Genomic DNA, 15,247 nt, shown 5'->3' on the forward strand with positions numbered 1-15,247 from the left:
TGGAGCATATGTTTGACTGCCAAAATCCCCTTGATTTGACTCCGTCAGCTTCTTTCCTGAGAGGCTACATATAAAGTTAAATTCCTTTCCTATACACACACATAGCCCCATGTAATGCCAAAATATTTAGGTCACAGAGTCATTAAAGCAAAGGTAGCATTAAAAAAAATGCTGTCAACATGGCGCACACCCTACAGGCAAAGTAATATAATTTTTCCACTGTATTTATATGTGGAATATACACAATTACTAATAAAAGTCAGACCTGAAAAAGGGGAGTGGGGGGGGGGGGGGGGTGGAGCGGCAGACGGCAGGTGACAAACTATAGTATAACCAGATCAATCTTTATTTTATTCAGTCAAATTTTATAAATGAGATATATTTGACAGCTTCAAACCACATTTATCAGAAACTGCTAAAGTTTTATTTATTTCCAACACCAGAACTGCAACTGCTTGTTAACACAGTCCAGAGCTTACACCACTTTAATCGCATACCAATGGATTGGTTGTGGAAGTTGGAGGACTGAGAAGTCACTCAGGCCAAACGCTGAGAGAGGTCTACCTGTTGTGAGGCTGAGAACATATTTGGAGTTCAAAAGTAATAAGGTATCTCAAACACAACAATGTTGTCTACAGGAACTACTACAGATTTTGAAAACATTGATCAAGCAAAACCCAATTTTATTTTCTCATATGACGCCTTAAAAGCCACAGATCAGGATAATCAGACAAATGAAGTAATTCTTACCTTCTGAAAAGTATTTGACCATGTACAACACCAACACTTACAAATAAAAATACAATCAGATGGGATATCAAACAAAATCTGTGACTGTAATGAAGAATTCTTGGTATGGTGGACACAGCACAAGATGAAAATGTTTACTTGAAATGCAGCGAACAGTTGAAACTCGCCAGTACTGTAGAAATAAACATTTCATTTCAAATGCATTGACTGCCTCTGAGGAACAGGTTAATAAAAGCCAAATTTCTTTAGCAAACCGACACAAATAGCTTCATTTTTCTGCAAGGCAATTAATGCTTGACTGTCAGAAAGGTGGAAATAAAATAACATCTGAAACTAATAACATACTTTAGCCTTTTGTAATTATGTGGCACACATCTTTCTGAAAACTCTGAAACATAAAACATATTTGTTCGAGGAAATGTAAGACAGGGAATTATTTGTAATTGGGAGAGCAAGAACTCTTCAGAAAATTTGCACTCTTTGTTGCCTATTAGCTAATAACTTGCTGTACTGGGAGACATAAAATTAAATATAGGATACATAAAACCAATGAAGACAAGAGACAAGCAAGAAAGTACACATTTCTTCAGTCCTTAGCTCCTAGCATTTTTTTCTCTCCAATCTTGCTGCAGCTTTACATGGCGTGCTTTCCTTTCTGCGAAAGAATCTATTTCCTCATCAATGTTCATCAAACGTTTTGCTACATGAAAAATTGAAATGTCACTATCTTATACTGAAAAAGCTGTTAATACAAATAATACCCAAGACTGGTGTAGCATCTCGATCTGATTATGTCTATTTCGTCACTGTCTGATAGATAAAACAAAATAGGCCTTTCTAATATTGCAGCATTTTTGTAACACACACCAAATAAACGAGACTGTTTTGGCACAAATGGTCATTTTTATAACACGACAATATAATTCATGAAGTACCAATATCAAATGCCTATTAGACCTACTACAAGCAAAAATCTTTATGTTAGGAAATAGTTTCACATTTGATTCATACACACCAGTTTCTCAAGCATGAGATCGAAAAGTAATATTACGAAATTTTTATATAAATTTGGAATCATCTTATTCTTCCATAATTTGTGTGAGGTCCCCATTTCTTCTCCTTCCTCGTCCAAACAAACAATCTTGTCATCATCAATTCTGTAGCTATTCCTGCCATTGTCAATTCTAGGGTTAGGCATTGTTACATATTCGTACAACACATTTTCTGCATTACTTCCACAACAGAACTTAAGCAGCTGCTAGCCAGGGACTGTACAACTGGTCCTTACTAGTGTAGCGATCTGGCCAAAAATTTTCTGTCAAAATTTCATTTTCTTGGATACACCGAGAAGATAATATGTAATCTTTCTCACCTGTTATTCTTGTTAGTCATTTATTTCCATTCTGGTAGTCTGAGTCTATGGATTACGCTAGTAACTGTAACAATGCTGATCACTCGCAAACCCAATCAACCACATAATAAGACAGCGATTGGTATTCATCTGTTCAGCTTTACTCTGCTCAGTTCGTATAGCCCCATCCCCTTTTGCCTACAGAAAGTTTATTTCTGGATGCAACGAAGATTCTCCTGACAGAGACATTGCGTACATTAAGCACGCATTCAAAAATCAACTTATGATTCACTCATAAATCAACTTAAAATGTGTTCAAAAATGTTTAAAAAAAAAAAACAGGGATGCGTTTCAAAATCATATGAATGATCGATAGATCAACATGCGCTGGATGCTAGGCGCTTTGTGAAACAAGTTTTTTTTCCCTCAAGAATATGAATTTGGCGTCCCCTTTTCCCGGTAGCATCTAGCTGCTTGCTGCAACTGCTTGCACAGTCAACAGCCACATTCCTGTACCCAGAAGTGGGAGAACCTACAACTCAAATGCGACTCAACTGCACATGCGCATGAGCCTGCTCGTAACTGCTAAAACGAATCTAACGTTAACATCATCGGAGGCAATTTGTTGTTATGAAGCATTGGATAGCCTTCCTAAAGCCTTTGACACATTTTGCTGTTGGCAGGCGCTTGCATGAGCACTGTGTGTTGTTGCTGTATATGGAGCATTTCCTTTGGAATTTAAGTTATTTTCATTTTTTTTCTCTCATTTACGTTTTACGGTTGAAGCATTATCCTGCAATAGCAGGATACAGTAATATCCTTTGTTAGAGTATCGGTTCTTACCATCAATATTACAAAAATTTAACTAAAAACTAAAACAATGAAAAATTCCCGGAATTCTAAAAAGATCCCGGGTTTTTTCCTGTTTTCTCACTGATGAAAAAATTACCGGGTTTTTCCCAGATCACCCAGTTGTCCCAGGTTATATACATCCTGTTTTTGCATGAGATGACACTAGTAATAAGTTAAAATTGTTGCCAGACTGCGACTTTAATCCATATCTCAGTATTATAAGTCCAGTGTTACCAATTGCTCCATGCATGCATAACTCAAAGAGCAACACAAAGTTTCAAATGCTCACTTGTGTTACTATGGAATTTAGAACGTATGAAGGAAATAAGTGATAAACTGAAACTTTGATTTGGTTCATGAGGTGCATTGACAGCAGAATCAGATGTGCACCATCTGCAAAAGTTAGGGATCTTGGTTCAAGTCCCACTCTATCAGCATTTTTTAACTTACCATACATGCTTATTTTTAGTCTGCAATAATTATGCTATTATAGAAAATGACATAGAAGCCACTCAAATATCTGATTTAATAAAGCTTATGACAAATGATCAGCTGCAATTTGCATACAACTTATTCCCAGCTAAATATAGTTTTCTAACATGAACTACCCCCCCATGAACCATGGACCTTGCCGCTGGTGGGGAGGCTTGCGTGCCTCAGCGATACAGATGGCCGTACCGTAGGTGCAACCACAACGGAGGGGTATCTGTTGAGAGGCCAGACAAACATGTGGTTCCTGAAGAGGGGCAGCAGCCTTTTCAGTAGTTGCAGGGGCAACAGTCTGGATGATTGACTGATCTGGCCTTGTAACATTAACCAAAACAGCCTTGCTGTGCTGGTACTGCGAACGGCTGAAAGCAAGGGGAAACTACAGCCGTAATTTTTCCCGAGGAAATGCAGCTCTACTGTATGATTAAATGATGATGGCGTCCTCTTGGGTAAAATATTCCGGAGGTAAAATAGTCCCCCATTCGGATCTCCGGGCGGGGACTACTCAGGAGGACGTCGTTATCAGGAGAAAGAAAACTGGCGTTCTACGGATCGGAGCGTGGAATGTCAGATCCCTCAATCGGACAGGTAGGTTAGAAAATTTAAAAAGGGAAATGGATAGGTTAAAGTTAGATATAGTGGGAATTAGTGAAGTTCGGTGGCAGGAGGAAAAAGACTTTTGGTCAGGTGATTACAGGGTTATAAATACAAAATCAAATAGGGGTAATGCAGGAGTAGGTTTAATGATGAATAAAAAAATAGGAGTGCGGGTTAGTTACTACAAACAGCATAGTGAACGCATTATTGTGGCCAAGATAGACACAAAGCCCATGCCTACTACAGTAGTACAAGTTTATATGCCAACTACCTCTGCAGATGATGAAGAAATAGATGAAATGTATGACGAGATAAAAGAAATTATTCAGGTAGTGAAAGGAGACGAAAATTTAATAGTCATGGGTGACTGGAATTCGTCAGTAGGAAAAGGGAGAGAAGGAAACATAGTAGGTGAATATGGATTGGGGGGAAGGAATGAAAGAGGAAGCCGCCTTGTAGAATTTTGCACAGAGCATAACTTAATCATAGCCAACACTTGGTTCAAGAATCATAAAAGAAGGTTGTATACCTGGAAGAATCCTGGAGATACTAGTAGGTATCAGATAGATTATATAATGGTAAGACAGAGATTTAGGAACCAGGTTTTAAATTGTAAGACATTTCCTGGGGCAGATGTGGATTCTGACCACAATCTATTGGTTATGAACTGCAGATTGAAACTGAAGAAACTGCAAAAAGGTGGGAATTTAAGGAGATGGGACCTGGATAAACTGAAAGAACCAGAGGTTGTAGAAAGTTTCAGGAAGAGCATAAGGGAACAATTGACAGGAATGGGGGAAAGAAATACAGTAGAAGAAGAATGGGTAGCTTTGAGGGATGAAGTAGTGAAGGCAGCAGAGGATGAAGTAGGTAAAAAGACGAGGGCTAATAGAAATCCTTGGGTAACAGAAGAAATACTGAATTTAATTGATGAAAGGAGAAAATATAAAAATGCAGTAAATGAAGCAGGCAAAAAGGAATACAAACGTCTCAAAAATGAGATCGACAGGAAGTGCAAAATGGCTAAGCAGGGATGGCTAGAGGACAAATGTAAGGATGTAGAGGCTTGTCTCACTAGGGGTAAGATAGATACTGCCTACAGGAAAATTAAAGAGACCTTTGGAGAGAAGAGAACCACTTGTATGAATATCAAGAGCTCAGATGGAAACCCAGTTCTAAGCAAAGAAGGGAAGGCAGAAAGGTGGAAGGAGTATATAGAGGGTTTATACAAGGGCGATGTACTTGAGGACAATATTATGGAAATGGAAGAGGGTGTAGATGAAGACGAAATGGGAGATAAGATACTGCGTGAAGAGTTTGACAGAGCATTGAAAGACCTGAGTCGAAACAAGGCCCCGGGAGGAGACAACATTCCATTTGAACTACTGATGGCCTCGGGAGAGCCAGTCATGACAAAACTCTACCATCTGGTGAGCACGATGTATGAGACAGGCGAAATACCCTCAGACTTCAAGAAGAATATAATAATTCCAATCCCAAAGAAAGCAGGTGTTGACAGATGTGAAAATTACCGAACTATCAGTTTAATAAGTCACAGCTGCAAAATACTAACGCGAATTCTTTACAGACGAATGGAAAAACTGGTAGAAGCCGACCTCGGGGAAGATCAGTTTGGATTCCGTAGAAATGTTGGAACACGTGAGGCAATACTGACCTTACGACTTATCTTCGAAGAAAGATTAAGAAAAGGCAAACCTACATTTCTAGCATTTGTAGACTTAGAGAAAGCTTTTGACAATGTTAACTGGAATACTCTCTTTCAAATTCTAAAGGTGGCAGGGGTAAAATACAGGGAGCGAAAGGCTATTTACAGTTTGTACAGAAACCAGATGGCAGTTATAAGAGTCGAGGGACATGAAAGGGAAGCAGTGGTTGGGAAAGGAGTAAGACAGGGTTGTAGCCTCTCCCCAATGTTATTCAATCTGTATATTGAGCAAGCAGTAAAGGAAACAAAAGAAAAATTCGGAGTAGGTATTAAAATTCATGGAGAAGAAGTAAAAACTTTGAGGTTCGCCGATGACATTGTAATTCTGTCAGAGACAGCAAAGGACTTGGAAGAGCAGTTGAACGGAATGGACAGTGTCTTGAAAGGAGGATTTAAGATGAACATCAACAAAAGCAAAACGAGGATAATGGAATGTAGTCAAATTAAGTCGGGTGATGCTGAGGGAATTAGATTAGGAAATGAGACACTTAAAGTAGTAAAGGAGTTTTGCTATTTGGGGAGCAAAATAACCGATGATGGTCGAAGTAGAGAGGATATAAAATGTAGACTGGCAATGGCAAGGAAAGCGTTTCTCAAGAAGAGGAATTTGTTAACATCGAGTATAGATTTAAGTGTCAGGAAGTCATTTCTGAAAGTATTTGTATGGAGTGTAGCCCTGTATGGAAGTGAAACATGGACGATAACTAGTTTGGACAAGAAGAGAATAGAAGCTTTCGAAATGTGGTGCTACAGAAGAATGCTGAAGATAAGGTGGGTAGATCACGTAACTAATGAGGAGGTATTGAATAGGATTGGGGAGAAGAGAAGTTTGTGGCACAACTTGACTAGAAGAAGGGATCGGTTGGTAGGACATGTTTTGAGGCATCAAGGGATCACAAATTTAGCATTGGAGGGCAGTGTGGAGGGTAAAAATCGTAGAGGGAGACCAAGAGATGAATACACTAAGCAGATTCAGAAGGATGTAGGTTGCAGTAGATACTGGGAGATGAAGAAGCTTGCACAGGATAGAGTAGCATGGAGAGCTGCATCAAACCAGTCTCAGGACTGAAGACCACAACAACAACAACAACATGAACTAAATGCCTCCACAAAGACACAAATTCAATAATTACTTCATAATATCATTATTGATCATTTCAAGCTTTTTGGGCATTAAAATACAATTTCTAGATACCATTTAAAGATATTAATTTAACTAACCTGCATCTACAGAAGCAGATGATGCACCAAGCTCTTGAACAAGAATTTTCTCTGCCCGATCATGCTGACCCAATCGCGCAAGCAGTTCAGCCAGATCAAGTTTCAGCTGCCCACTGCTACCTTCTGCTTTAATCGCCTCTCTATAATAACTAACTGCTTTGCCATACTGGTGAGCCTTTACTAGTGTTCGGCCTACCTTGCATGCCAAAGCTGCATCCCAAGGCGAGCGTTTCAGTGCTTGTTCATATGCTTCTAAGGCTCGTTCTGGATCCAGGAGCTCATTAATTAAAGAAAAATTTGATTTAAGCATCAACATATTCACCATACAAAATAAATACTGAAAATGTTACAGTGACAAAAATTGAAAATAACATTAAAATTTAATATTCTACATACTTACATTTAAAGACTGAGAAAACAGACAACTGAAGTATTTCAGGTACTATTCTCTCCTTTGAATCCCGTCTCCTCTACAGGAAGTATGGGATTTGTCACTAACTGTCCACTTGACTGCAAGTGGCATGTCAGTGGCTGGTCTAGATGTCCTGTACAGCGTAGACAGGAACTAGGGAGAACTCAGCATGTCTCCTTAACCAACAGGTATGAGGTGCAGTTATCCACTGAACTGAAACTGAACCAGTGGGATCCATTTCACATGTTGGGACTTTGTCCTGTGCCAAGTGAAGGCAAATGCAATAGTGTAGTGGTCTATTAATTTTTGGCAGTGAAAATGTACAACAAATAATGGTGCCCCTTAGGGAAATGGCAGAAAGTGACAGGAAGAAACACCTGCTGCACTCAGTGTGTATGCCTGGAAGCCTCATTCAGAATGTTGAAGAGGCTATTCCAGCAGCTATTGAGAGATCAGGGTGTAACCAACAGCATACTATGATGCACATTGGGACAAAAGATGCCTGCCATCTGGGCTCTGAAATCATTCTTAGATCATTCCGGTGACTGTTGGTGAAGGTTGAGAAGACCAGCCTTGGGTGTGGAGTTTCAACAAAGCTCACAATTTGCAGGATTGTATCCATAAATGATCATGGACACCGGGTTCTGTTTCAAGTGGAAGAATTAAACAAGAGCTTTTGAATATTCAGTGACAAGTTACGCTGTGACTTCCTGTACTTGAGCCTTAGGGTTGAGAACTCCCTAAATGGAATACACATCAGAGGCTGATGCACTCAGTGCAGGACATAACCAACAGCAGACTGTGGTGCATGTTGGGACATACAATGCCTGTCGTCTGGGCTTCAAGTTTATTCTTAGATCATTCCAGTGACTGTCAGAGGAGGATGAAAAGACCAGCCTTGGGCATGGAGTTTCCACAAAGCTCACACCCAGAAATGATCATGGACCCTTGGTTCTGATGTGAGTGGAAGGATTAAGCAAGAGACTTTGAAGATTTGGTGACAAGCTAGGCTGAGACTTCCTGAAGTTGGGCCATACAGTTGAAAACTTAAGGGTACCCCTAAATGGGTCAGGTGTGCACTACACATCAGAGACTGTTATCCACGTAGCTGACCGTGTATGGGACGTACAAAAGGGTTTTTTAGATTAGGCAACTCTCCTAGTCAGTAATGGAGTACTTTTCATCATCATCATCATCATCATCATCATCATCATCATCATCATCATTTAAGACTGATTATGCCTTTCAGCATTCAGTGTAGAGCATAGCCCCCCTTATACAGTTCCTCCATGCTCCCCTATTCAGTGCTAACATTGGTGCCTCTTCTGATGTTAAACCTATTACTTAAAAATCATTCTTAACCGAATCCAGGTACCTTCTCCTCAGTCTGCCCCGACTCCTCCTACCATCTACAGCTGAATCCATGAGTCTCTTGGGTAACCTTGCTTCTCCCATGCGTGTAACATGACCCCACCATCTAAGCCTGTTAGCCCTGACTGCTACATCTATAGAGTTCATTCCCAGTTTTTCTTTGATTTCCTCATTGTGGACACCCTCCTGCCATTGTTCCCGTCTACTAGTACCTGCAATCTTCCTAGCTACTTTCATATCCGTAACCTCAACCTTGTTGATAAGGTAACCTAAATCCACCCAGCTTTCGCTCCCATACAACAAAGTTGGCCGAAAGATTGAACGGTGCACAGATAACTTAGTCTTCGTACTGACTTCCTCCTTGCAGAAGAGAGTAGATCGTAGCTGAGCGCTCACTGCATTAGCTGTGCTACACCTCGCTTCTAGGTCTTTCACTATGTTGCTGTCCTGTGAGAATATGCATCCTAAGTACTTGAAACCGTCCACCTGTTCTAACTTTGTTCCTCCTATTTGGCACTCAATCCGTTTATATTTCTTTCCCACTGACATTACTTTCATTTTGGAGATGCTAATCTTCATACCATAGTCCTTACATTTCTGATCTAGCTCAGAAATATTACTTTGCAAACTTTCAATCGAATCTGCCATCACAACTAACTCATCCGCATATGCAAGACTGCTTATTTTGTGTTCACATATCTTAATCTCACCCAGCCAGCCTATTGTTTTCAACATATGATCCATAAATAATATGAAAAACAGTGGAGACAGGTTGCAGCCCTGTCTTACCCCTAAAACTACTCTGAACCATGAACTCAATTTACCGTCAACTCTAACTGCTGCCTGACTATCCATGTAAAGACCTTTAATTGCTTGCAAAAGTTTGCCTCCTATTCCATAATCTTGTAGAACAGACAATAACTTCCTCCTAGGAACCCGGTCATTTGCCTTTTCTAGATCTATAAAGCATAGATACAATTCCCTGTTCCACTCTTAACACTTCTCCATTATTTGCCGTAAGCTAAAGATCTGGTCGTGACAACCTCTAAGAGGCCTAAACCCACACTGATTTTCATCCAATTGGTCCTCAACTAATACTCGCACTTTCCTTTCAACAATACCTGAGAAGATTTTACCCACAACGCTGATTAAAGAGATACCTCTGTAGTTGTTACAATCTTTTCTGTTTCCCTGTTTAAAGATTGGTGTGATTACTGCTTTCGTCCAGTCTGACGGAACCTGTCCCGACGCCCACGCCATTTCAATTATACTGTGTAGCCATTTAAAACCTGACATTCCACTGTATTTGATGAGTTCTGACTTAATTTCATCCACCCCAGCCGCTTTATTGCACTGCAATCTATTGACCATTTTTTTTCACTTCCTCAAATGTGATCCTATTTCCATCATCATTCCTATCCCATTCTACCTCGAAATCTGAAACATTACTGATCGCATTTTCACCTACATTGAGCAACTCTTCAAAATATTCCCTCCATCTGCCCAAGGCATCCACAGGATTCACCAGCAGTTTTCCTGACCTGTCCAAAATACTTGTCATTTCCTTCTTACCTCCCTTTCAAAGACTGCTAATTACACTCCAGAATGGTTTTCCAGCAGCTTGACCCAAAGTCTCCAACCTGTTTCCAAAGTCTTCCCATGATTTCTTCTTGGATGCTGCAGTTATCTGTTTGGCTTTGTTTCTTTCTTCAACATAACTTTCTCTGTCTACCTGGGTTCTGGTATGTAGCCATTTTTGATACGCCTTCTTTTTCCTTTTACAGGCTGCCTTGACTGTATCATTCCACCAAGCTGTTTGCTTCATCCTACTTTTACACACTACTGTTCCAAGACATTCTTTAGCCACTTCTAGTACTGTGTCCCTGTACCTTGTCCATTCCTCTTCCAATGACTGTAATTGACTACATTCAACTAACTGGTACCTTTCTGAGATCGCTGTTATGTACTTGTGCCTGATTTCCTTATCCTGAAGTTTCTCCACTCTTATCCTCCTACATATGGACCTGACCTCCTGCACTTTCGGCCTCACAATCCCAATTTCACTGCAGATTAAATAATGATCAGTGTCATCAAAGAATCCCCTGAATACACGTGTGCCCCTCACAGCCTTCCTGAATTCCTGATCTGTTATTATATAGTCAATGACAGATCTGGTTCCCCTGTCTTCCCAAGTATACCGGTGAATGTTCTTATGTTTAAAAAAGGAGTTTGTGATTACTAAGCCCATACTGGCACAGAAATCCAAGAGTTGTTTCCCGTTCCTGTTGGCCTCCATATCCTCTACAAATTTACCCATAACCTTTTCATACCCTTCTGTTCGATTTCCAATCCTGGTGTTAAAATCACCCATGAGCAGAACACTGTCCTTGTCCGTTACTCTAACAACTACATCACTGAGTGCCTCATAAAATCTATCCATCTTATCTTGATCTGTCCCTTCACAATGCGAATATACTGACACAATCCTAATTTTCTTGCTAGACACTGTCAAATCTATCCACATCAGTCGTTCGTTTACATACCTTATTGCAACTACGCTGGGTTCCATTTCTTTCCTGATGTAAAGCCCTACACCCCATTGTGCTATTCCTACTTTGACTCCTGACAGGTAGACCTTGTATTCTCCCACTTCCTCTTCTTTCTCACCCCTTACCCGAATGTCACTAACAGCTAAAACGTCCAGCCCCATCTTACTTGCAGCCTCTGCCAGCTCTACCTTCTTCCCAGAATAGCCCCCATTGATATTAATAGCTCCCCATCTCATTACCATTTGTTTGCCAAGTCGTATCTTAGGAGTCCCTGGTTTGTCAGTTAGAGGTGGGACTCCGTTACCTCCAAAGGTCCGAGGCATTTTGCTCTGATTGTTGCCAGCATCATATTTAAAGTACCAGGGAAGCAGGTTGCTAGCCTTACTTGCCCCGAGTCCCATTGGGTTTTACCCCTAACGGCTGAGGGACTAACCGGTGGATTTGGTAGTCTTTGCCGTATGAGCACAAAGGTGACCACGACTCAGAATATGTCTGAGATGCCCAGCCTTATTCCAAAGTAACTGGTATCCCGACTGTCGGGACCACTTACTTGACCACTCATACGTTGCCTGTGGTTCATGAACTAGGACATGACTACAGGAACCCACACCATAAACCACGGAGTACTTTTTGTTTACAAAAAAAAAACAAGGTAAAAGATTTTATTTTTTATCTTGTGTATGTAGTTGACAGGATGCTGAATTCAAGTTTTCAACCTCTAAAACCCTCCAGACAACTTCTTGTGGTTAAAAAAAAACACACACACACACCAAGAAATTTTGGCACTTTTCTCAGGGTGTACCTAATACTCAGAAACTATGCATCCTACTGAAAATGTTGCCCATATCAAAATGAAACAGATTGAACTTTGTGTCGAATGTCCTATTTAAATGTCAGAACTGGTGCAGCTGTTTGGCCACGATCAGTTGTCAAAGTTTGTTCATTTTTACCAACTTGGCAAAATAGTCGGCTCTAACGCCTGTAGCTCAAAAACGGGTACTCCAAATGAAAAACGTCAAGTTATAAAAGTAGTAGAACATGACATTTCATTTACAAAAGTATCTTGTTTTTCAGTTTTAGGCATAATTAAGTGTTCACACACTTGAAAGCCAAAATAATTCCATTTTGTTGTTTTTCTTTTAAGTTATCGTTATTCAACAAAATGAAATTTCCAGTGGGAAGAAGGCTCTCTAATAAGCACATACGTGTTCTCTATGCGTACCTTTTTAATTTTCTTCATTCATTTCATTTTTATCCATACCTTAATTGGTAAGAGTTGGTTGCTAAAACGAAACCCAAGTACATGCTAATGGCCAACATGTATCTATGTATGAGTAATATACAAATTTGTACAAATGAACAAATAAAAGGGCATGACAACATTAATAAACAATTTAAATATCAGGGATTAACATTTCATCAAATTTCAATTCCATTGAGGTCATTTGGGAGACTGCAGCAGGTGCCAGTCCAGCATCCAATCTTCAGGATCCACTGTGGCACCTTTACCAACTTTATCGTCCTGGAATATATTTCCTATCTCTTCCTCATCCTTGTCGAGTCCAATTTCTGGGGCGTTCTCGCAAGATAAGCCACTACAGTGTTTGCACATCAAGGAGCAGCTCAGTATAGATTTGCCATGTCCACATACTGCTGTGCATCCTGTTTTGCACACACTGGAAACCATATTCAGTAGCATATGTGGTGCTGCACCTTTTGTCAACATCACATGCAACAAGCCTGATAAGTTTTTATAGCCCCACTGGCATGGATCAGTTTTCTTCCCCAGCCAAGATTCCACTTGATGGTAGGATTGCAATCAGTGCCACCTTGCTGCGTCTGATGTTAGTGGTAGCTTTGATGTTTGAAAGATTTTGGCGGGGCAGACTTTAGAAAAAGCTCAAACCTGAGCTCGTCCGAAGTTGCGCAGTTGGAATTCCCATACAGTGCTAACATCAGCTGTTCTCCTGCCTGTGCTATTAAGTCTTGAGAGACTGAGGGTTTAACAAATTCAGCAGCTTGAACTTTGAGCTGTGGCTGTTGCTCTGTAATGTTTCGAAATTTGCCTCTTCCTTACCCCAAAAAAGAGGATGTGGTATCACATCCTGTGAAGACATGGCTGAAAAGGGCAGGATCTAAATAGAAAGAATTACTGGAGTACTACACTACTGCTCATTTTCCTCTTTCTGGTTTATGGAAGTACGGGTTGTTGTAGCTGTTTCGACCTGTTAGGAGAACAAGCACGCCAATGTCCTCGCTTATGATTGCCACACTGTCAGACTCAGCAACTTGGGAAATAGCTGTCTCCACAATTAATGAATCGACATCTTCTCATGCCTGTAGCACTTGGATACCTCCATCCTCAAATTTCCTCATGAGCATAAAAATCAAGTAGTTCTTGTTGCTCTTATTTGCAAGAAACTTCTCCTGTGTGACTGCAGAATTTGTCTCTTCATCAAAAATGATATCTGATGAAGAACGTGGTGTCTTTAAACAACAGGATCTTTCAGATTTTGTTCCCCTTTGTAAAGCATTACTTGGGTAGGCAAAAATTTAGAAGTTGAATGTCTTCTTCCCCAATCAATGTTCTTGTCAGATTCCATACCTGTGCAGGTAGAGACTACCATATTCCTCTCATGGAAAGGACAGTATTCAACCAGTCAATCACGCAGATGTTAAAATCGGCATCATCAGATATGAGCTGGATGAATCCTTCACTGGTTATGTTAGGAGGCTCATTTCGTGCAGTCGAGGACGTCTCATAGTGAAGCTTACATAACTGGAACTGCGAATCCAAATGCACTAAGAGCGTCTACAGTAAGTCTTGATACAAATCTTTTGTACATGAATATACTGAGTCCAATCAACAGTGAAGATAGAAATGACCATGCCCTTAATGCAGAAATCACAGTATGGTGACAAAGCACCACATTTTTTTTTCCTTTACCTAGAGTTCATGTTGCTTACAAAAATACAACAAAATTTTGACTTTCAGATGTATGAAAGCTTAATAGTACCTAAAACTGAAAAACTTGATGCCTTTGAAACATGAAATTTCTTGGTATATAACTTTGATACCTTCACATTTATCATTTAAAGTAGCCATTTTTGTGTTACAGGCATTGGAACTGTCTTTTTAGCTAAGCTCATAAAAATGAGCAAACTTTGACAACTGATTGTGTCCGAACAGCTGCACGATTTTGACATTTAAATAGGTCATTTAACACAAAAATTAATGCTCTTTCACTTTGGTACCGGTAACATTTTCAGTAGAATGTATAGTTTCTGAGTAATAGGCAAAAACCTGAAAAAGGTGCCAAAATTTCTTGGTTTTTGGCCACAAAACATTGTTCCGGGGGTTTTAGAGGCCGAAAACATGGATTCAACTTACTCTCAACTAGATACACAAGGAAAAAAAAAAAAAATCTTATACCTCAGTTTTTGCAAACAAAGGCCTTTTTTGTCAAACGATTCCTGTACTATCCATCCAGTCTAGATAATAACAGCTATAGGAGACCTGGAAGATTTAGAGTAAGACCCAAAGGAATGCTTGCTACAGGTGACAGTATTAAAATCCTAGCAGTTAACTTGAAGGATTCACCACAAAGTGCCAGATTTTGAAATGCTCCCGAAAAGCCATGAAACTCATATAATACTATGTACAGAAAGCTGGTTAAAATTTGTAGTTGATACGAGTGAGACTTTTAGGGAAAATTTAAGTGTATATCAAAAGGACAGGCTAATGACAAATAGAGGTGGTGTTTTGTCACAGTATACAAGACACTCGCTCAAATACACTGAGACAAAAATTGAAGCTGGATGTGAGATTGTTTAGACAAGACTCAGTTTCACAGGTGGGCATAAAATGGTAACTGGATCGTTCTATCATCCAACAGATTCGTCTCCTGATCTAACGAAAAACTTCAGAA

General features: G+C 39.9%; 1 protein-coding gene across 3 annotated transcripts in view; it reads right to left on the reverse strand.

The window, feature by feature from the left end:
• Positions 1-15,247, reverse strand: part of LOC126092368 (tetratricopeptide repeat protein 21B-like) — a 257,167-nt gene that overhangs the window by 90,837 nt on the left and 151,083 nt on the right. For all 3 annotated transcript variants that reach the window (XM_049907915.1, XM_049907916.1, XM_049907917.1), the window contains exon 12: positions 6,987-7,263. In XM_049907915.1, coding sequence (XP_049763872.1) covers positions 6,987-7,263 — 277 coding nt within the window. The remainder of the gene's footprint in view (positions 1-6,986; positions 7,264-15,247) is intronic.

The sequence above is a fragment of the Schistocerca cancellata genome, chromosome 7 (genome assembly GCF_023864275.1).
Source record: "Schistocerca cancellata isolate TAMUIC-IGC-003103 chromosome 7, iqSchCanc2.1, whole genome shotgun sequence".
In the NCBI taxonomy this organism is placed as follows: domain Eukaryota; kingdom Metazoa; phylum Arthropoda; class Insecta; order Orthoptera; family Acrididae; genus Schistocerca; species Schistocerca cancellata.